Below are 20,930 nucleotides of genomic sequence, written 5' to 3' on the forward strand. Positions count from 1 at the left end.
ATCGATAATTTAAAATGGTTAGCAATCTTAAAACTAGCAGCGAGTGTGGGTTTTAAGAATTTTGGAAGACCCTCTATTTAATAATTACTAAGAAATAATTTATTTTTGAGCTAGGGATCATCCCCATTGACAGGATATAACTTAAATTAAGTATTTCGAAAAAACATTGACGCAATGATGTTCCGTACACTTTTGTAACACACAAAATGTTAAATTAAATCACAATTTGGCTTTCCTCGGCAGGCCCTCTAGCAGAAACTTGTGAACATGTTCAGCTACTATTCGAGGCGAGTTCACATGCACATCGTGGTTCCCCGGAACTATCCTATGCCTATAGTTCCCGTTCCTCCAAGCGCTCTCGTCGAATACAAATGGAACATGGCTATACCCGCCAACATCGACTTTTTCTTGTGCGAATATCACTTCACACTAATATTATAAAGGCGAAAGTTTGTGTGTATGTGTGTGTTTGTTACTCCTTCACGCAAAAACTAGTGGACGGATTTGGCTGAAATTTGGAATGGTGATAGATAATATCCTGGATTAGCACATAGGCTACTTTTATCCCGGAAAATCAAAGAGTTCCCACGGGATTTCGAAAAACCTACATCCACGCGGGCGAAGTCGCGGGCATCGGCTAGTAGATAAATATAGTTAAAATGTGGAACAGGGTTGGACGTCATGCGTTACCTAAATTGACAGGACATAAATCCAATATTTTGAAAAAACATAGACGCAATGATGTTCCGTATACTTTTATAAGATAGAAAATGTTAAATTAAATCACAATTTGGCTTTCCTCGGCAGGCCCTCTAGCAGAAACTTGTGAACATGTTCAGCTACTATTCGAGGCGAGTTCACATGCACATCGTGGTTCCCCGGAACTATCCTATGCCTATAGTTCCCGTTCCTCCAAGCGCTCTCGTCGAATACAAATGGAACATGGCTATACCCGCCAACATCGACTATTTCTTGTGCGAATATCACTTCACACTAATATTATAAAGGCGAAAGTTTGTGTGTATGTGTGTGTGTTTGTTACTCCTTCACGCAAAAACTAGTGGACGGATTTGGCTGAAATTTGGAATGGTGATAGATAATATCCTGGATTAGCACATAGGCTACTTTTATCCCGGAAAATCAAAGAGTTCCCACGGGATTTCGAAAAACCTACATCCACGCGGGCGAAGTCGCGGGCATCGGCTTGTAGATAAATATAGTTACAAGTGTAAATTAAAAATTTATAACACCCCCGACGATCCAAAGTATTTGAGTTTTCCAAAACATCATTTTCAAATAAATAATTAATGTATTTAGGCAACGTCCATCTTGACAGCTTGACATTTGTCTATTGACATAATATTATGAACCTAAGGGTTATCTAACCTTCTTTTCTACAAGAAAACTAGAAAAGAGCTGATAACTCTTAAACGGCTGAACCAATTTTTTTAGATTATAGCTAAGAACACTCTCGATCAAGCCACCTTTCAAACAAAAAAAACTAAATTAAAATCGGTTCATTCGTTTAGGCGCTACGATGCCACAGACAGATACACAGATACACAGATACACAGATACACAGATACACAGACACACAGATACACAGATACACACGTCAAACTTATAACACCCCTCTTTTTGGGTCGGGGGTTAAAAATATGGAACAGGGTTGGACGTCATGCGTTACCTAAATTGACAGGAAATAAATTAAGAATTTTGAAAAAACATAGACGCAATGATGTTCCGTATACTTTTATAAGATAGAAAATGTTAAATTAAATCACAATTTGGCTTTCCTCGGCAGGCCCTCTAGCAGAAACTTGTGAACGTGTTCAGCTACTATTCGAGGCGAGTTCACATGCACATCGTGGTTCCCCGGAACTATCCTATGCCTATAGTTCCCGTTCCTCCAAGCGCTCTCGTCGAATACAAATGGAACATGGCTATACCCGCCAACATCGACTATTTCTTGTGCGAATATCACTTCACACTAATATTATAAAGGCGAAAGTTTGTGTGTATGTGTGTGTTTGTTACTCCTTCACGCAAAAACTAGTGGACGGATTTGGCTGAAATTTGGAATGGTGATAGATAATATCCTGGATTAGCACATAGGCTACTTTTATCCCGGAAAATCAAAGTTCCCACGGGATTTCGAAAAACCTACATCCACGCGGGCGAAGTCGCGGGCATCGGCTTGTAGATAAATGTAGTTAAAATGTGGAACAGGGTTGGACGTCATGCGTTACCTAAATTGACAGGATATAAATTAAGAATTTTGAAAAAACATAGACGCAATGATGTTCCGTATACTTTTATAAGATAGAAAATGTTAAATTAAATCACAATTTGGCTTTCCTCGGCAGGCCCTCTAGCAGAAACTTGTCAACATGTTCAGCTACTATTCGAGGCGAGTTCACATGCACATCGTGGTTCCCCGGAACTATCCTATGCCTATAGTTCCCGTTCCTCCAAGCGCTCTCGTCGAATACAAATGGAACATGGCTATACCCGCCAACATCGACTATGTCCTGTGCGAAGATAGATAAAGTTGGTACGTCTGTGAGTGTGTACATGGTTTTCATATTTTCTGGTGTGAACGGTAATACAAAATCGCTTTTCATGCGTTGGTCATATGTTAATCTGGAAAAGAGATAAATAGATAGATAGATAGATAGAAACTCTTTATTGCACACAAAAACACATATAAGGATAACAACACAGTAAGAAGAAAACAGAAAAAACAATTGTGTGCAAAGGCGGCCTTATTGCTTGGAGCAATCTCTACCAGGCAACCTTTGCTGAAAGGAGAAGTTCTAGGAAGGAGGTTGGATAGTACCAAGTCGCAAGGATTTTTTTTACAAAGATTTATATATGTACTAATAAACATAAAAAAGTAATTATATATATATAATATATAAATATATATGTATATGCTATATATGACAGTATAGTTACTTGCATATAATATAAAAGGGATACATATAATATAAAAAATAATAATATAATAAATAAAAACAATATTTAAACTATTATGGCATAGATAAGTAGAATTCTTTCAAACGATTTTTAAAAATGGGCAGGGATTTCGAACTTCGAATATTCTTGGGGAGGTCATTAAATATTTTTACATTGGCAAGAAACAGTTAAAAATTATTTTGCTATAATCCGCCAACAGTAATCCGTTATAGCAAAAAATTATTTTGCTATAACGGATTATAGCAAAATAATTTTTAGCTGTTTCTTGCTAAACATGAACTTCCGCAAAGTAACGCCTGATTCTATCCAATATTTTTACATTGGATAAGATGCATGACACGGGTCTGCCCGCGAAATTCAAATTCAATTTGGTTTTTCGCAATTTGTAAATAAATACGACAAAGTAGGCTTATGGCATTCTAATTCCGACAATGGCAGCATCATCTTCACAGGATTACATAAAAATCTTTACTTGAAAGTGTTCAGTTTGAGTAATCACACTAATATTATAAAGGAGAAAGTTTGTATGTGTGTGTGTGTGTATGTTTGTTACTCCTTCACGCAAAAGCTACTGGACGGATTGGGCTGAAATTTAAAACGGAGATAGATTATACCCTGGATTAGCACATAGGCTACTTTTTATCCCGGAAAATCAAAGAGTTCCCACGGGAATTTTAAAAAACCTACATCCGCGCGAACGAAGTCGCAGGCATCAGCTAGTAGGTTAATAAAAACAGTAATTTCAGTTTTGGTTGCCATCTTTGACCAAAAATTCAGTGTTGTTATTTGGTAGCTATAATTATATAAACACTTGTACACAATAAAACACTTGTATCTACTTTCACCTACATAGGCACCTTTTAGGTAAACGCGTCCCATCTTAGGCGACATCATCACTTTCCATCAGGTGTGATTGTGGTCAAGCGCTTGCCTATAATGAATAAATAAAATCTATGTGATTTAATACTGACCTAAAAAGCCCATCGCCCGCAGGCTCTAGTAATCGTTCTAAATTGCATTCCACGGCTTCGTCTGTAAGACCTTGGACTTTTTTGAACATCTCTTTTACCTGAAACGAACAGAAAAGTTAACTACCTACCTAAATAGTTGAATCTATACAAATAAATTTATTTGAAGTGACAGTCTGTTTGAACGGGCTAATCTTCGGAATGGCTGAACCTATTTTGACGGGACTTTCACAGACAAGTAGAGGATTAACCAAAAAGTAACATAGGCTACTTTTTTAACCGACTTTAAAAATGAAGGAGTTGTGTTTTTCTACCTATGCACTGATATCTCCGAGATTTCTGAACCGATTTGCGCGAGGAGGTGAGCGGGGAAGTGGGAGACGCCGCATTCCAGCAAGGTGCAAACTTAGCGCGACCGAGTTGTAGAGTTCAGAGTTTTGCATTCCGTTGCCTGTCATCTAGTTTGTAACTTTCAAAGAAAAATATTATGTCAATTTTTTTGCTTATTTAACCTTCTCAATCATGTTTAGTTTAGAGTAAACTACAATGCATGAATAAATCATGGCTAATTTATTCTTGGAAAAAAAAGTACCGGAATGTTGTCATCTATATCTATTATTTTTTAATCTTTATTAAATAAAATTGAAGTATCTGTCTGTAATTTCGAAATAACGACCTCATATTATGGTTATTTGTACTGCATCACACGTTCTTAAAATTTTTGTCTGTCTGTTTGAACGGGCTAATCTTCGGAACGGTTGAACTAATTTTGACGGGACTTTCACAGACAAGTAGAGGATTAGCCAAGGAGTTACATAAGCTACTTTTTTAATCGACTTTCAAAAATTGAGGAGTTATGTTTTTCTACCTAACTATGTAACTAGGTACACCGATACCGAGAGATTTCTGTACCGATTTGCGTAATTGGGTTTTTAATCGATAGAGAAATTTGCGACATTGTTTCATAGAAGATTTAGATTCTAACTCCTTAATCCTGATGCTGCAAGGGACCGGACCCCACGGGATTTTTGAAAACCTAAATCCACGCGTGCGAAGCTGCGGGCGTCATCTAGTTTGATTATTAACCCCCGACCCAAAAAGAGGGGTGTTATAAGTTTGGCGTGTGTATCCGTGGTTCTGTCTGTGGCACCGTAGCTCCTAAACTAATGAACCGATTATAATTTAGTTTTTTTGTTTGAAAGGTGGCTTGATCGAGAGTGTTCTTAGCTTTAATAAAAGAAAATTGGTTTCGCCGTTTGAAAGTTATCAGCTCTTTTCTAGTTACCGTAACCTTCACTTGTCGGGGGTGTTATAAATTTTAAATTTACACTTGTAATATCTCTACCTGTTGATAAGTATATTTGGGTGCCGTCTCCTTATCACTAGTGTGTTTTTTGTATACTTCATCTGTATAATGGTCTCCATACATCTTTTTATACCATGAGGCCATATCGTCAAGTTCCACTGTATAGTACGCCGGTATTGGGTCTAAGTCCACGATCCTGGTTAGTCGGCCTGGGTACGCCATGTTGTAAAACTTACCTGACAAATATTGAAAACTTTACTTGACAAATATTGAAAACTTTACTTGACAAATATTGAAAACTTTACTTGACAAATATTGAAAAGCATACTTGACAAATATTGAAAACTTTACTTGTCAAATATTGAAAAGCATACTTGACAAATATTGAAAACTTTACTTGACAAATATTGAAAACTTTACTTGTCAAATATTGAAAAGCATACTTGACAAATATTGAAAACTTTACTTGACAAATATTGAAAAGCATACTTGACAAATATTGAAAAACTACCTGACAAATACTAATAAAACTTATGAGAAATATTTGACTATGATAAAAAAATACACTCATTGGAAACCTAATCTTTTTTACCCGACTACAGCAAAGCCAAAAGGAAGGGTTATGATTTTAGCAGTCAATGTATGTATGTTTGTATCAAGTTCTATGTGTTCCACCGTAGCGCCTAAATTACTGGGCCGATTTTGATGAATGAGGTGTCAATCAATCCGTTATTATGGTCCGGGTGTCATAGGCTACATTATCTTACGGATTTTACATAAAAAAAGTGGGGGTTTCCAAAGATTTTTTTTGCTATTGTATCGAATGGGATATCAAATCAAAGAGGAAAAAATTCTGAGGTCATAAATATAAATATACCTAGTAGGTAGGCACAATCTATACTAATATTATAAAGAGGAAACCTTTGTATTTTTGTATGTTTGTATTGAATAGGCTCAAAAACTACTGGACCGATTTCAAAATTTCTTTTACCATTACTTAGAGGGATTCTTCCGAATCCGTATAGGCTATATTTTATCCCGGCAAATAGAAAAAATAAATGTCCACCCGTGCGAAGCCGGGGCGGGTCGCTAGTGTTAAAATACATCGAGCGACAGAAAAACAATTTTACTAATCTATCGGCAGTTCGTGGGTACCTAGTAACTAGGTATGATTTTTATCTATACTAATAAATAAAATTGGAGTGTCTGTCTGTAATTTCGAAATAACTACCTCATATTAAGCTCATAGGGTTATTTGAACGATACCTTAACTGAATCACACGTTTTTAAAATTTTTGTCTGTCTGTCTGTCTGTCTGTTTGAAAAGGCTAATCTTTGGAACGGCTGAACCGATTTTGACGGGACTTTCACAGGCAAGTAGAGGATTGACCAGGGCGTAAAATAGGCTACTTTTTTAACCGACTTTTAAAAAGGGAGTTGTGTTTTTCTACCTATGTACACCGAAATCTCCGAGATTTCTGAACCGATTTGCGTCATTTCTTTTTTAATCGATAGAGGAACTTTGCGACATTGTTTCATAAAAAATTTGGAGTCCAACTCCTCAATCCTGATGCTGCAGGGGATCTGACCAATCCACGCGGGCGAAGCTGCGGGCATCAGCTAGTAGCAAATAAAATTATTATAGTAAGATTTGTTGTAGATTTATATGATACCTTTTTGAGGTATGGATACGGATTAAGGCCGCTGGATATTCCAGCTATAATTTCAAATCTAGAGATGGCGATACACATTGTATCGCCATCTCTCTTAGACGCCCCTAAACCGGATCCGCATCGCCACAGTGTACATTATTTACACATTACGTCATCTCACTGCAGTGTTTACGATGGAGTAAAAAGTCAAGTAATTTATAGTTTAAAATACAAAGTTGTAGTTATTAAAATTATTTATTATGAAATGACATTACCATGACAGACTAAAACACTTTGGGTTGAAAACTCTAGAATTTCGTCGGAAGTATTAGGTACCATTTGATATCTTTACATAGGATTATTCACTCCAAAATAGATTCTCCCGTATTACTATCTTTGATTAATATTAATTTTAATGTCCGATTAAGAAACCCTAGACCTTTGGTCCTTAATGTTTACAAGAATAATACTTCCTTCTATAATCCAGTTGTTCGTATGTGTCGCCTGTATAATGATCTTTTCACATTAAATCATAATATTGACATTTTTAACAATAATATTAATATATATTTAAAAAAGAAATTCATCAACTTTTTTCGTAACATTCTTCTTTCATCTTTATTTTTTAAATACTGTTCGTATATATATATATATATAAAATTTAATTTCTATGCATATTTGTCATTTAAATACTTAATCTCATGTAGTAACCACTTTATATTGTAAATATTATTGTAAATTTTTATTAAGACTTCATGTTAAAAATTCTGTGTATATCTTGTGTAATGTATATTTTATTTAGGTATAGTATTGCTGTGTACACCTATTAGGGGTTGTCACTTAGATTAGGATCTTTTGTTTTTATGTTTGGACCATTTTTAGTTACAACCTGTTGTGTGTACCTTTGAATAAATAAATAAATAAATAAATAGTTGATAGTCTATTTAAAGAATTTTGATCAGTAGGTATCATCAGAATCGATGGCATTCGATTTCACTAGGTTACTTTTATATATACAAAACAAATATAAACATAAAAATTATTTTTACAAGTTGAATATTGTTTTATATAGTATTTTAATGCACAATGGTGCCAAGTTACTACCATTAGTTAGTAAACAGTAAACACAGTTCCCCAGTCACCGATTAAAATGTTTTCAATATTATATCCTTTTACTGTTTTGTACAACGAGAAATAGTGAATAAGGATTGTTTTTAGTCTAAATCTATTTACGATCATGCTAACAGGTATTTTTTACAACCTGTGTGCTCAACAACTTTCATAGAATTAGATCGTCGCAAAAAAGTAATATAAGATTAAAATGGACCTAAACCGCCTTGATTTAAGGTCCCAAATTCAATAACACCAATTTTAATTTAAGTTTAACCAAACTTACCTATAAGCGCACCAAGAGAGTGTCCGATATAAGCGAATTTTTCCCAACCAAAATGCTCCCGCACTTTAACAATTGTAGGTATGAAATCATACATTGTGAAACGCAGACCTTTCGGGAAATGATCGGAAAATCCGTTCCCGGGTAAGTCTATGGCTACGTAGAAGAAGTTTTGTGGTAGTTGTAGAACTAGTGGGCGAAAAGCTGAGCAGGGTTCCATTCGGCCGGGGCATAGTAAAACTGGTGGGTTGGTAGACTCGCCCCAGGTTAAACCTGAAAAAAGCTCCTTATTTTCTCTCGTCTGACTTCACAAAGATTAGCCAATGTCAAGTTTGTAGTTATTTACAAGTTAGGGAAACTATATACCTAAGTATATACTTCGTCTGTGCCGGCGCCCACCGACATACACGCGGCGCCCCTTTAGAGCGCCTCCCAGTCAGTTCCACCACCAATAAACACCAGCAAAACACAAAAACCGGCCACTTCTAACAAAAAAACACTCCAAAAAGTCACAACACACGCGCCAGCAAACGCCAACACAGACGAAGTCCAAAAAGCTCCTGTAAGGTGTGGAACATTCAACAGAGGTGATGGTTCCTATGCATTTGTCTAAATCCATACTAATATTAGAAACGCGAAAGTGTATCTACTTATTTATTAGGGTTCCGTACCTCAAAAGGAAAAATGGAACCCTTATTGGATCACTTTATTGTCTGTCTGTCTGTTTGTCTGTCCGTCAGTCCGTCAGTCCGTCGTGTCTGTCAAGAAAACCTATAGGGTTCCCGTTGACCTAGAATCATAAAATTTGGCGGGAAGTAGTTCTTATAGCACAAATACAGGAATAAATCTGAAAACCGCGAATTTGTGGTTACATCATTTAAAAAAAATGCATGCATGACCTTTTAGGTCCAATACTCTGACGTTCAGATTAATGAAGAATTTATTTATCTCAAAGAATACAAAATTCACCAGAAAAAAACATATTTACAATAGGTATTCGTTTGTTCGGCAATCATATTATAACTTAATCTAACTACAACTCACCATTTCATTTAACAATTTACTAGATAGACGTTAAAGTAAATACTTTAGTCGAAATCTATCGACGTTATCAAAATGATGAAACTCGTGCTAAGGTTACCTACTGAACTGACATGGAAATCTTACCAGCAATATTGCCCCAAGGGGCTTTTATGGTCACTTCCTTTTCCGTATCCCGAAATGACATTATTCTGAAAATTATACATAATAAAGGATACTTTAATAAACACTTATATCACACTATAACTAACACTAATATTATAAAGCCGAAAGTTTGTATGTGTGTGTGTGTGTGTGTGTGTGTGTGTGTGTGTGTGTGTGTGTATGTTTGTTACTCTTTCACGCATAAACTACTGGACGGATTTGGCTGAAATTTGGTATGGAGATAGATAATATCCTGGATTAGCACATAGGCTACTTTTTATCCCGGAAAATCAAAGAGTTCCCAAGGGAATTTTAAAAAACCTACATCCACGCGAACGAAGTCGCGGACATCGGCTAGTATGTAGATATAATTTTTACACTTGAGAGAGAAATATTATTTTGGTTTTTTTGATTGATATAGGTACCTAGGTATTCGTTCGTTTATCGTCTTCTTACATTAAGTAGGTAGATGTTACCATCGATGGGTGTTACGTGTAAATATCTTATGTCAATGTCGACGGTGCTGGTATACGGAAAACCTCAAGTCATGAGTACACCTGAATTATTGTAAATAAACTGTGTAAATTTATTTTTTTAATAAATAAATATATTATATTACGTAGGTACCTATATTATTATATCTCGCTAGTAAAATCTTATCTAATCTTTTCTATCATGCAGCTACAAAGTCATCAACTTTTATTTTTAATTGAATGTGTACTTGAAAAGAGCAACTGCCGAGTTTCTTGCTGGTTCTTCTCGGTAGGAACGGCATTCCGAATCAGTGGTAGATTTTTTGACGGTTCAAAAGCACTTGTAAAACTTTAATTGAATAAAAACATTTTGAATTTTGAATTTTTAAAAAAACTAGGTCCCTACAGTATGCACATTGAACTATGAGAGTGAGTGAATAGAGAGTGCATCAGTATTTACGCTCTATCAAAACACACGGCCGTGGAGTAAACCAAGTTTGAAAAAGAATAAAATCTTATAAGAACGGCCAGTGTGTATTTTACGCGACTGCATGCCGAGCCTTGATATTATGATAAGAAATTATAATATTATCTTATCAACTTTATGGGTCTGTTGTAACTAATCATAATTAATTAGTAATTACTTAGCTACCTACTTACCTATCGTTGATATATTTCTTACCCTGTAGTGATACTATTAAATAGAAGTCACTATGTAAAATAAAAATCACTATAAATGTAAAATTGATCAAAAGACTCCTTTTCGCTACAGAACTTTTAAAATTTTTAGGCGCAGGTTTTTGTAAAGGCCGGGCTTTTTTCTCAGGGCGCTTTCGTACACAGCTTTTGTCCTATTATTATAATTATAAATAGGTAGAAGCACACACAGGATAGAAGTAAATGCAAAACATTCACAGAACGTAATGTTTATATACTCTTTGCATTCACATTTCACAGCGGTCACAGCTTATCAATTATTAAAAATATTGTCTATGGTATGATCAATTACGAAAAAAAAATGCATATTGTTTATAGTATCGCTGTCAAAGTCAAAATTACAATAATAATACGAATTATAGCGCGGTTTCCGCAATCGGGCTCGATTGCAGTATAATAACAGCTAGGTACAATTATTTACAAACACAATCGCAATTACCTCTGATTGATTGACGCCTGCTCACTATTGGTTACAAATTACAATAGATTATTGCAAAAAAAAATCACAAATTCAGTCGATTTAGTTCAGTCCAAGGAACTCAAGTCAGCTGGTTTGATTTGATTATTACTTTTTAGTTTATTACTCAGTGGGTCAGTGGGTGGTGTAAAAATGTTATACATCAAAACATCTCGCACAGACCACTGTATAGCCATAACCAAACAACAATTTTGTAAATTGAAAATTGCAGCAAAACAAAAGCAAAGAGAATAGGGAATAGGTAAAGTGGAAATAAAGATACCAATGAAGTGCAAAGTTCAATGAAGTCCTTTCGAATACGACTATTGTAAACAAAATAACCTGAGTAAAGTGAACTTCCTGAGTTGCCTATAAATGAAATAAGTTAAACTTTAAAGTGTGAAAATATTGGAAAAGATAGACCTGTGTGACTAATCTTCAGATTGTATTTAAGCCAATTTCTATATAAAAATCCTTATCAAATAGTAAAATGACCCTTTTAGAGAAGGAATGGTATATCCAAGCGCCCTGGGGACGATTAGCCAGTAAGTATTCGTTAGTTAAGTTAGTTAAGTTAGTAAGTTTAGTAACTTGGCAATAAAAATATTTATCAATACATTTTAAAGAATTTCCAGGTTAGCGACCAAGTAAAAGTTTGGAAATTGGATCAACTTTGCGTTTTAAGACAGGATTGACAAATAAAAGGCTTTTAAAGTCAATACCCAACAAGTGTAAATTTAATTTAAAAAATTATAATACCCAGACAAGTGAAGGTTACAGTAACTAGTAAATATAGCTTATATAAGCTGATAACTTTCAAACGGCTGAACCGATTTTCTTGGATTATAGCTAAAAACACTCCCAATCAAGCCAACTTTCTAACAAAAAAAACTATATTACAATTGGTTCATTAGTTTAGGAGCTACGATGCCACAGACAGATACACAGATTCCACGTCAAACTTATAACACCCCTCTTTTTAGATCGGGCGTTAAAAACTTAACTAGGATTCATATTCAATTAGGGAATTCCAAACTTACTTTTTAAAGTTTTCCTTCCTGTTATTGCATGGATTCTTGCTTTTTGTACTATTGAAAGAAATATTATATAAAGGTTTGAATGAAGTAAATTTTCTGAGCATAATATTATTTTCCTTAAAATTGTTATCTTACACAGTGACGTAGCAATAAATGGTCCACTGATAAGCTTGCAATACAATAGTGATAAAATTACATTCTCTCTGTTATTGGTTAACATGTATCTCCTAGTCTGGTCCGGGGTTTGATGCTGGGCACACATCTCTTACTTTTGAAAGCTTTTTAAATTCTATTCAAATACAAGTTCTCACGTCTCACCTGATGGCAAGTGATGATGCAGTCTAAGATGGAATCTGGAAGGGTCTGTGGCATACCTTTGGTTTCTTATTTTCTACACAGCATTGTACTAGAATGGGAATCACTTGGCGGCACAGCTTTGCTGGTACGGTGGTAACTAGCCACAGCCTCTCACCAAACCGTAGAAAATTTTGAAATTCAAAATTTTCCTGCCAGGCATCAAAACTCAGGCCTCCCACATGACATGGAGATAACTAAGATACTTGCTTTTCATGATTTAGCAAGGTCAACGGGAAGTACCCTACAGGTTTTCTTGACAGACAGACAGCAAAGTGATGCTATAAGGGTTTTTCCTTTTGAGGTACTGTACCCTTAAAATTGCCGCTACTAATAGGGAGAAAATATGCCCATAATGACCGCGCTGGGCAGGCGTGGTGGTCATCCCAGTGCTAGACTTGATTGTGTTGGTGTCGCTGCTGCCCGACACCACCCTGTGTAATTTGGTCAAGTCCAGCTGCTTGGAAATGGTTATACCGCCATTGTCGGTCGCCAGAGCCTCGTTAGTTAACCAGCAGGGGGCACGACGGGCAGGTGAGGTTGACTGTTGAAGCGCTAAGATGGAAGTGCACTCCCTTATCCCCCAAGATATAACGCGGCTGGCGGGAAGTGGCTGGATGAGGAAGGCTGAGGACCGGGTGTGGTGGCGCTCTATAGGGAAGGCCTATGTCCAACAGTGGACGTCCGCAGGCTGATGATGATGATGATGATGACCTTTAAAAGCACCATTTGCCTTTGAGTTGTTTCATATTACAGTTATAGCATGGGGTGACTGCAGCGACCCGCCAGTGCTGGTGTGCCATGGCGCCAAGGATTCGGCTGCGAGCTTCAGACCCCTTATGAAACTGTTGCCAAAGAAATACTATTACATTGGTATGTAATTTATTATTTTTCAAGATTGTTTCTCAAACACTTTTAGGGTTCCTTGGACATCATCGTGAAGAAGGTGATATCTCGAGAGAGCCACGATCCTTATGATTCTGGGACCGACACAAAAAGAAGGTCATCCATACTTTAATATTACAAATGCGAAATTGTGTCTGTCAGTCTGTCTGTCTGCTACGTTTTCATTGCCCAACCGCTGAGCCGATTTTAATGAAATTTGGTACAGACTTGAGGTGCATCCCGGGGAAGGACATAGGCTTCTTTTTGTCCCGGAAAATCAAAGAAAAAACCGAAATACACGTGGGCGAAGCCGCGGGCATCCTCTAGTTACAAATAAGAAAGTGTGTCTGTCTGTCTTTCTGCTACGTTTTCACGGCCCAACCGCTGAACCGATTTTAATGAAATTTGGTACAGACTTGGGGTGCATCCCGGGGAAGGACATAGGCTACTTTTTATCCCGGAAAATCAAAGAGTTCCTACAGGATTTAAAAAACCGAAATCCACGCGGGCGAAGCCGCGGGCATCCTCTAGTACTATAATATTACAAATGCGAAAGTGTGTCTGTCTGTCTGTCTGTCTACTAGTTTTTCACGCCCCAACAGTTAAACCAATTTTGACAGGTACAGCATTAGCTTACGTCCCGAGGAAGGACATATAATACCACCATTTATCCTGGAAAATCAAAGGGTTCCCACAGAATTCTTAAAGACCCATCCGTTTAACTAATTTATATGTTTGGTACAGAGGAAGCTGATATCCAGGTAATTGACATATTCAACTTTTTATCCTGAAAAATAATGACAGGATTAAATAAACCTAATCTACGCGGACGAAGTAAGCTGGTTTGAATAATGCTTTCTAAATTAATATCTCAGGTATGGAGTTACCAGGCAACGGCAGGTCAGACCCCATGCCACCGGGTCTCATGGTCAGCTTGTATGACCTGGTGTACAGCATACAGGTGGTTGTCAAACACTTTCGATGGGACACCTTCATCTTTATGGGACATTCCATGGGGTGCTCTGTAGGTGAGAATTTTTTTTTAAAATAATATTAGTCATTTTTTAATCATGACTAACATTTCCCCTCCAATTAAGCGTAACGCTTGTGCTAGGAGTGGGTACGACAATAGTGCAACGGCTGGGGTTTGAACCGCCAACCTTTCGGATTTCAGTCCGCTCCTATAACTGTTGAGCTATTGAGGCTATTATATTTCCATACATTTCTTTTTTTTTTTATTATTCAGATACAAGCTACCCCATACCCCAATTGGTATAATTATCTTATTTTGATTTTTTTTAATGATGTAACCACAAATTCACGGTTTTCGGATTTATTCCTTTACTTGTGCTATAAGACCTACCTACCTGCCAAATGTCATGATTCTAGGTCAACGGGAAGTACCCTATAGGTTTTCTTGAGAGACACGATGGACGGACGGACAGACAGACAACAAAGGGATCTTATAATGGTTCCGTTTTTCCTTTTGAGGCACAGAACCCTAATATTATTACAATTCACAAATAATTCTAAGTATTTAATATTATATTTATATTTAATATATTTAATAATATATTTATAACATTTCCAGGGTACATCTACAACATATCATATCCGGGGAAAATGAGCAAACTAATTCAATTGGATCCTATAAGCATCGGCTTTGTGACACCAGTAGAAAAATTCTCTTACTGGTAAGTTATTAGGCTCTTGAAATTAAAAATAAATAATCTTTCATTTGCTACTAGAGGATGCCCGCGACTTCGTTTGCGTGTATTTAGGTTTTTAAAGATCCCGTGGGAACGGTTTGATTTTACGGGATAAAATGCCTGTCAAATACAGGGATGCAAGCTATCTCGGTACCAAATTTCATACAAATCGGTTAAGCGGTTGGGTTTTTACTTTTTAAGAATCCCGTGGGAACTCTTTGATTTTCCGGGATAAAAAGTAGCCAATGTGCGTCCACGGGATATAAGCTAACCCTGTACCAAATTTCGTCAGAATCGGTTAAACTGTTAGGCCCTGAAAAGGTAGCAGAAAGACAGACAGACACACTTTCGCATTTATAATATTAGTATTGATAATGTTCAAGTCAAATTACGTTGCCTTGCGACCTAGATTAATAAATATGTAGGTATGTAAGGCGCACTAGACAGGTCTAACCGCGAAATTCTTTAATTTGGTTTTCCGCAATTTGTAAATTAATACGACAAAGTAGGCTTATGGCATTCTAATTCCGACAATCGCAGTATCATCTTCACAGGATTACATAAAAATCTTTACTTGAAAGTGTTCAGTTTAAGAAATTAGTCAAAATAATGAGTTTGATATGAGTTACTCACAAATTAGCCGATACTATAGCTAGACAAGTGTAAATTAAAAATTTATAACACCCCCGACAAGCGAAGGTTACAATAACTAGAAAAGAGCTGATAACTTTCAAACGGCTGTACCGATTTTCTTGGATTATAGCTAAGAACACTCTCGATCAAGCAAAAAAAACTAAATTAAAATTGGTTCATTCGTTTAGGAGCTACGATGCCACAGACAGATACACACGTCAAACTTATAACACCCCTCTTTTTGGGTCGGGGGTTAAAAATAATAATCACCTGTATAATATTAGTGTGATATTATTATTTTCAGGTACAAAATATCATTCAAGGCATATTTTGATAACTACGACAGATACAATGTTAAAAAGGACGACAGACCAAAGTATACCAGGGAAGAAGTAAGTTTCATTTATTTAACAGGGCTCTCTCCGTCACTCGCTTCATACAATCGTAGTTCCAATTTAATTTGAATATTAAGCAACCAAAGTCCATGAAATTTTGCAGACATATTCTAGAAACTAATATCTGTGTCTGTGGTGTTTTAGATTTTTCTAAAAATATGTAGTTTTAAAATTACAGGGGCTCAAAGATTTGTATGTGAATTTTTAAGACCGCGTAACTTTGAAACCGAATATTTTAACAGAAATCTGGAAAACCACAGGCATAGATCTTAGTTTCTAGAATATGTCTGCGAAATTTCATGGACTTTGGTTGCTTAATATCCAAATGGAATTGGAACTATGTTTGTATGAAGCGAGTGACGGAGAGACCCCTCTTAATAACTACATACAGGGTTTAACTAGAACGCTAGCGAAAACTTAACTTATTATCCCTACTATACTTAACTAGCTGATGCCCGCGACTTCGTTCGCGTGGATGTAGTTTTTTAAAAATCTCGTGGGAACTCTTTGATTTTCCGCGATAAAAAGTAGCCTATGTGCTAATCCAGAGTATAATCTATCTCCATTCTAAATTTCAGCCCAATCCGTTCAGTAGTTTTTGCGTGAAGGAGTAACAAACACACACACACACACACACACACACACACACACACACACACACGCACGCACACGCGCACACACACACACACACACACACACACAAACTTTCGCTTTTATAATATTAGTGTGATTAATATTATAAATGCGAAAGTGTGTCTGTCTGTTTTTCTGTCTGCTACGTTTTCACGGCCCAACCTCTGAACCGATTTTAATGAAATTTAGTACAAACTTGGGATACATCCCGGAGAAGGACATAGGCTACTTTTTATCTCGGAAAATTTAAGAGTTCCTAGGGGATTTAAAAAAAACCGAAATCCACGCGGGTGAAGCCGCGGGCATTTTCTAGTACTACATAAACCCAATCCAATGCCAATAACCTTAATAGGTAAAATGCCTTATGTCGTTGACCTCTAGCGTCAGTCAGATGTTTGATTTGCAATATATTGTGAGCTTTTATAAAATACAGGACTTAAAAAAATTATAGTTTTTTGTATGGTATCTTATCAGTTATCTGATAGAGCTGATAACTTTCAAACGGCTGAACCGATTATCTTGGATTATAGCTAAGAACACTCTCGATCAAGCCACCTTTCAAATAAAAAAAAAACTAAATTAAAATCGGTTCATTCGTTTAGGCGCTACGATGCCACAGACAGATATAGACTACAGGCCCATGTTCAAAAATGGATGGGTCATATGAACCACCAGGTGACGTATACAGGACGATATAAGAGCATAAAATAATAAGATTCAGCACTATGCCGTCACTTGTAAGCTGTCCAACAGAGTGCTGGTGAGAATTGAAAAGTGCAGGTAGAGTGAGTACATTTTGGTCATATATTTTTGTACGGCATTTTTACCATCGATAGATCCATGAAAAATAATAAGAAAGCGCGCAGTGCCGTAAAAAAATGGTGCGCCACAAAGTCAGTAAATTGTTTGATTTTCTGACCTTTTCCGGGGTAAATTTGGTCATTTAATTCTGTACGGCACTAGTTTCATACTGTTTCAATACAGCCTCTAATCCATTATTCCGCAACGCCGTACAAAAACCATGCGACAAGGGGAAAAAATTGAGGGTAGCAACCCCCTCTCTTTCCGTGGTCCGGGGGATGATTTGAAACAACATAAAATTAATTTATTTTGAAAGTGTTTTATGCATAGATAATATTTTTTTACATGCCGTACATTTTCGTTGGTCCAAAGGTTTGTAGGGGATGTGGATATTATATACACTTCCGTTCACTTCAGTTAGACGGCATAGTGATTTTATCATATTATCAATTGTTCTCTTCAAAAATATGTTAATGCCGTACAGTATCAGATGGCCATAAAGTACTACACCCTTAAAATGGTAGCGTCATTTTCATCAGCCTAAAAGATATGGTCTGCATTAAAATGTACGGCATATTTTTTTCCTAATTTATTTATCTTAATACTATTTAAAACAAGGGAAAAGCTTAGAAAATTGCTATATTTTATTAATCTATGAATATTTAAACTTTTGCAATAATTTGAAAAATTTCAGTTTTTGTATTTCTCTATAAATTTTTTTAGAACAGTTTTTTTTTGAACGGCAATACTATACAACAATAGTATTTTACACTATCATGTTAAAAAAAAAGTTGCCGTACATAGTCAAATGATTTTACAGCTTTAAAAATCAAGTATACCATGAAATTAAGATAATTATTGATACACATTCAAATGAACACTAATTTTTTGACGGCATTATTTTTAATAGTACTTTTGAGTGCTAGATAATGTTTTGGAATCAAAGCCGTACTTTTTTAAATTACCCCCCGGACCACGGAAAGAGAGGGGGTTGCTACCCTCAATTTTTTCCCCTTGTCGCATGATTTTTGTACGGCGTTGCGGAATAATGGATTAGAGGCTGTATTGAAACAGTATGAAACTAGTGCCGTACAGAATTAAATGACCAAATTTACCCCGGAAAAGGTCAGAAAATCAAACAATTTACTGACTTTGTGGCGCACCATTTTTTTACGGCACTGCGCGCTTTCTTATTATTTTTCATGGATCTATCGATGGTAAAAATGCCGTACAAAAATATATGACCAAAATGTACTCACTCTACCTGCACTTTTCAATTCTCACCAGCACTCTGTTGGACAGCTTACAAGTGACGGCATAGTGCTGAATCTTATTATTTTATGCTCTTATATCGTCCTGTATACGTCACCTGGTGGTTCATATGACCCATCCATTTTTGAACATGGGCCTGTAGTCTAATATATAGATTCTGTTCTACCAATTTCCAGGCAGTATCGAAACTGATAAAACGGCGAGGATTCACAGAGGAAGCCGCGGAAGAAACACTAGCTAGAACCAGCGAACCAGCGGGCCATGGATATGTACGGTGAGAAGATCTAAAAATTCAAATTATTTTCACAGCCGTTATGATTTTAGCAGTCTATGTATGTATGTATGTATGTATGTATGTTTGTATCCAGATTCTGTGTGTTCCATCGTAGCGTCTAAACTACTGGGCCGATTTTGATGAATGATGTGTCAATCGATTCGTCGTAAAGGTCCGGGTGACATAGGCTACAACATTAAAATATACCAAGCGACAAAAAAACAATTTAAAAAAAAATAATTTGATTTGATTTTATTTGAATTTTAACTACTTACTTTGAAAAAAAAAATTTAACTACTATAATATTTCAGCGTTTATTAAGACGATCGCAGTCGGGTTTTAGTTTTCAACTTTATCCTGTTTCCTAATGAACTATGGAACCCTAAAAATGTTAACAACAATTTTTTTTTTTGCAGATTCACCTTCGACGATCGTTTCGAAGCAATGACCTACCCTCCAGTTTCTCCGGACTATATAAAAAAGTTACTAACCAACATGAAAATCCCCATTCTTACCATATTAGCCGACGAATCCATCAAGAAAGGTCGGTATAGGGAGACGCAGTTTCTATTAGATGACAAGTCATTCCCTAACAATAACTACAGGGTGCGTGAGGTGGTAGGTCATCACGATTTACATGTTGTATATCCGGAGAGAATAGCGTCGTTTGTTAGTCAGTTTATATTGTATGGGTTTGAGGGATTGGATAGAAAATCTAAATTATAAGCTCTTTGATCTTATATCAATAGGGATCATGCGTATGTCAAAAATAAATGGGTATTTCTTAGTAATAAAAAAAATAAGAGGGTCTTCCAAAATCACACCAATATTATAAAGGAGAAAGTTTGTACGTGTGTGTGTGTTTGTATGTTTGTTACTCCTTCACGCAAAAATTACTGGACGGATTGGGCTGAAATTTAGAATGGAACACAGGTTTATGTAAAAATCTTTACTTGAAAGGGTCCAGTTTAAGAAATTAGCTCTGGTATAGTCGATACTAGAGCTAATTTCTTAAACTGGACTTTTTCAAGTTAAGATTTTTTTTATATAAACCTGTGAGGATGATACTGCCATTGGCGCAATTAAAATGCCATAAGCCTACGTTGTCGTATTAGTTAACAAATTGCGAAAAACTAAATTAAATTTGAATTTCGCGGGCAGATCCGTCGCTTGCCCCTTATATAAAATATGTAAGTAATTAATTGTTGTTGAAACAGCCATTCGCACGAGAGCTTTTTTAACGTCCGTTAAAAAAGCGTTCAAATAGAACAAATGCATTCCCAAGTATCTGTTCACACGTCGACGTTTTTTTAACGCGCACTTTGTAATTTGTATATTATTAGCGCAACGCCGGGTTTTAACACAACGCTTTTTTAACGCTCGTGCGAATTAGGGCTAAGTAGGTAACTATTATAATAGTTGATCAATGCATTTGTTTTTAATGGTGATAGTTTTATACACAGGTTTTATGTAAATAAAAGTCATTTGTGCTCAAATCTAGTTTTATTTTTAGATAAATACCTTATATCTATTTTTATTATATATTTTTTTATATTCTAAGCCTCAATAGCTCAACGGTTATAGGAGCAGACTGAAATCCGAAAGGTCGGCGGTTCGAACCCCACCCGTTGCACTCCTAGCACAAGCTTAACGCTTAGTTGGAGGGGAAAGGGGAATGTTAGTCATGATTTAAAAAAATGGCTAATATTGTTTTCTAAAAAAAAAAAACTAGTTGTTGTTGTTTATTTTAGTGGCTTTTTGTTGTACCACACAAAAAAAAATCTATTTTGCCGTTTAAACTACTCTT

At 36.1% G+C, this 20,930-nt stretch overlaps 2 protein-coding genes across 6 annotated transcripts; one reads left to right on the forward strand and one right to left on the reverse strand.

The window, feature by feature from the left end:
- Positions 1-1,736: 1,736 nt before the first annotated feature.
- LOC123878265 (serine hydrolase-like protein) lies at positions 1,737-12,469 on the reverse strand. Of its 4 annotated transcripts, none has more exons than XM_045925410.1 (6): positions 12,171-12,469; positions 9,466-9,530; positions 8,302-8,571; positions 5,293-5,489; positions 3,951-4,048; positions 1,737-2,643 (listed from the first exon to the last, which is right to left on the reverse strand). In XM_045925410.1, exons 1-6 carry the CDS (start codon positions 12,269-12,271, stop codon positions 2,343-2,345), a joined length of 1,032 nt encoding a protein of 343 aa, XP_045781366.1. In that variant the 5' UTR covers positions 12,272-12,469; the 3' UTR covers positions 1,737-2,342. The 4 variants fall into 4 exon arrangements, with proteins under 4 accessions (XP_045781366.1, XP_045781368.1, XP_045781367.1 ...); XM_045925412.1 differs by lacking the exon at positions 12,171-12,469 and adding an exon at positions 10,639-10,899; XM_045925411.1 differs by lacking the exon at positions 12,171-12,469 and adding an exon at positions 10,617-10,899.
- Positions 11,085-19,913, forward strand: LOC123878267 (serine hydrolase-like protein 2). 2 transcript variants are annotated; one of them, XM_045925414.1, is made up of 7 exons: positions 11,085-11,675; positions 13,278-13,394; positions 14,282-14,434; positions 14,998-15,100; positions 16,053-16,140; positions 19,026-19,123; positions 19,540-19,913. In XM_045925414.1, the coding sequence occupies exons 1-7, from the start codon at positions 11,621-11,623 to the stop codon at positions 19,847-19,849; spliced, it is 924 nt and encodes a 307-aa protein (XP_045781370.1). In that variant the 5' UTR covers positions 11,085-11,620; the 3' UTR covers positions 19,850-19,913. The 2 variants fall into 2 exon arrangements, with proteins under 2 accessions (XP_045781370.1, XP_045781371.1); XM_045925415.1 differs by having other exon boundaries at positions 11,086-11,385.
- The last annotated feature ends 1,017 nt before the right edge of the window (positions 19,914-20,930 follow it).

Source organism: Maniola jurtina, chromosome 26 (assembly GCF_905333055.1).
Source record: "Maniola jurtina chromosome 26, ilManJurt1.1, whole genome shotgun sequence".
Classification (NCBI taxonomy): Eukaryota; Metazoa; Arthropoda; class Insecta; order Lepidoptera; family Nymphalidae; genus Maniola; species Maniola jurtina.

Excerpts from the sequence above, each read along its gene's own strand:
- LOC123878267 (XM_045925414.1), top strand. The coding sequence starts at position 11,621 with ATGACCCTTTTAGAGAAGGAATGGTATATCCAAGCGCCCTGGGGACGA. Across the intron at positions 13,395-14,281 it reads AAAGAAATACTATTACATTG|GTATGGAGTTACCAGGCAAC; the intron begins GTATGTAATTTA and ends TTAATATCTCAG. Across the intron at positions 14,435-14,997 it reads TTCCATGGGGTGCTCTGTAG|GGTACATCTACAACATATCA; the intron begins GTGAGAATTTTT and ends TAACATTTCCAG.
- LOC123878265 (XM_045925410.1), bottom strand. The coding sequence starts at position 12,271 with ATGCTCAGAAAATTTACTTCATTCAAACCTTTATATAATATTTCTTTC. Across the intron at positions 9,531-12,170 it reads AGGAAGGAAAACTTTAAAAA|AATAATGTCATTTCGGGATA; the intron begins GTAAGTTTGGAA and ends TATAATTTTCAG. Across the intron at positions 4,049-5,292 it reads CCAAATATACTTATCAACAG|GTAAAAGAGATGTTCAAAAA; the intron begins GTAGAGATATTA and ends TGTTCGTTTCAG.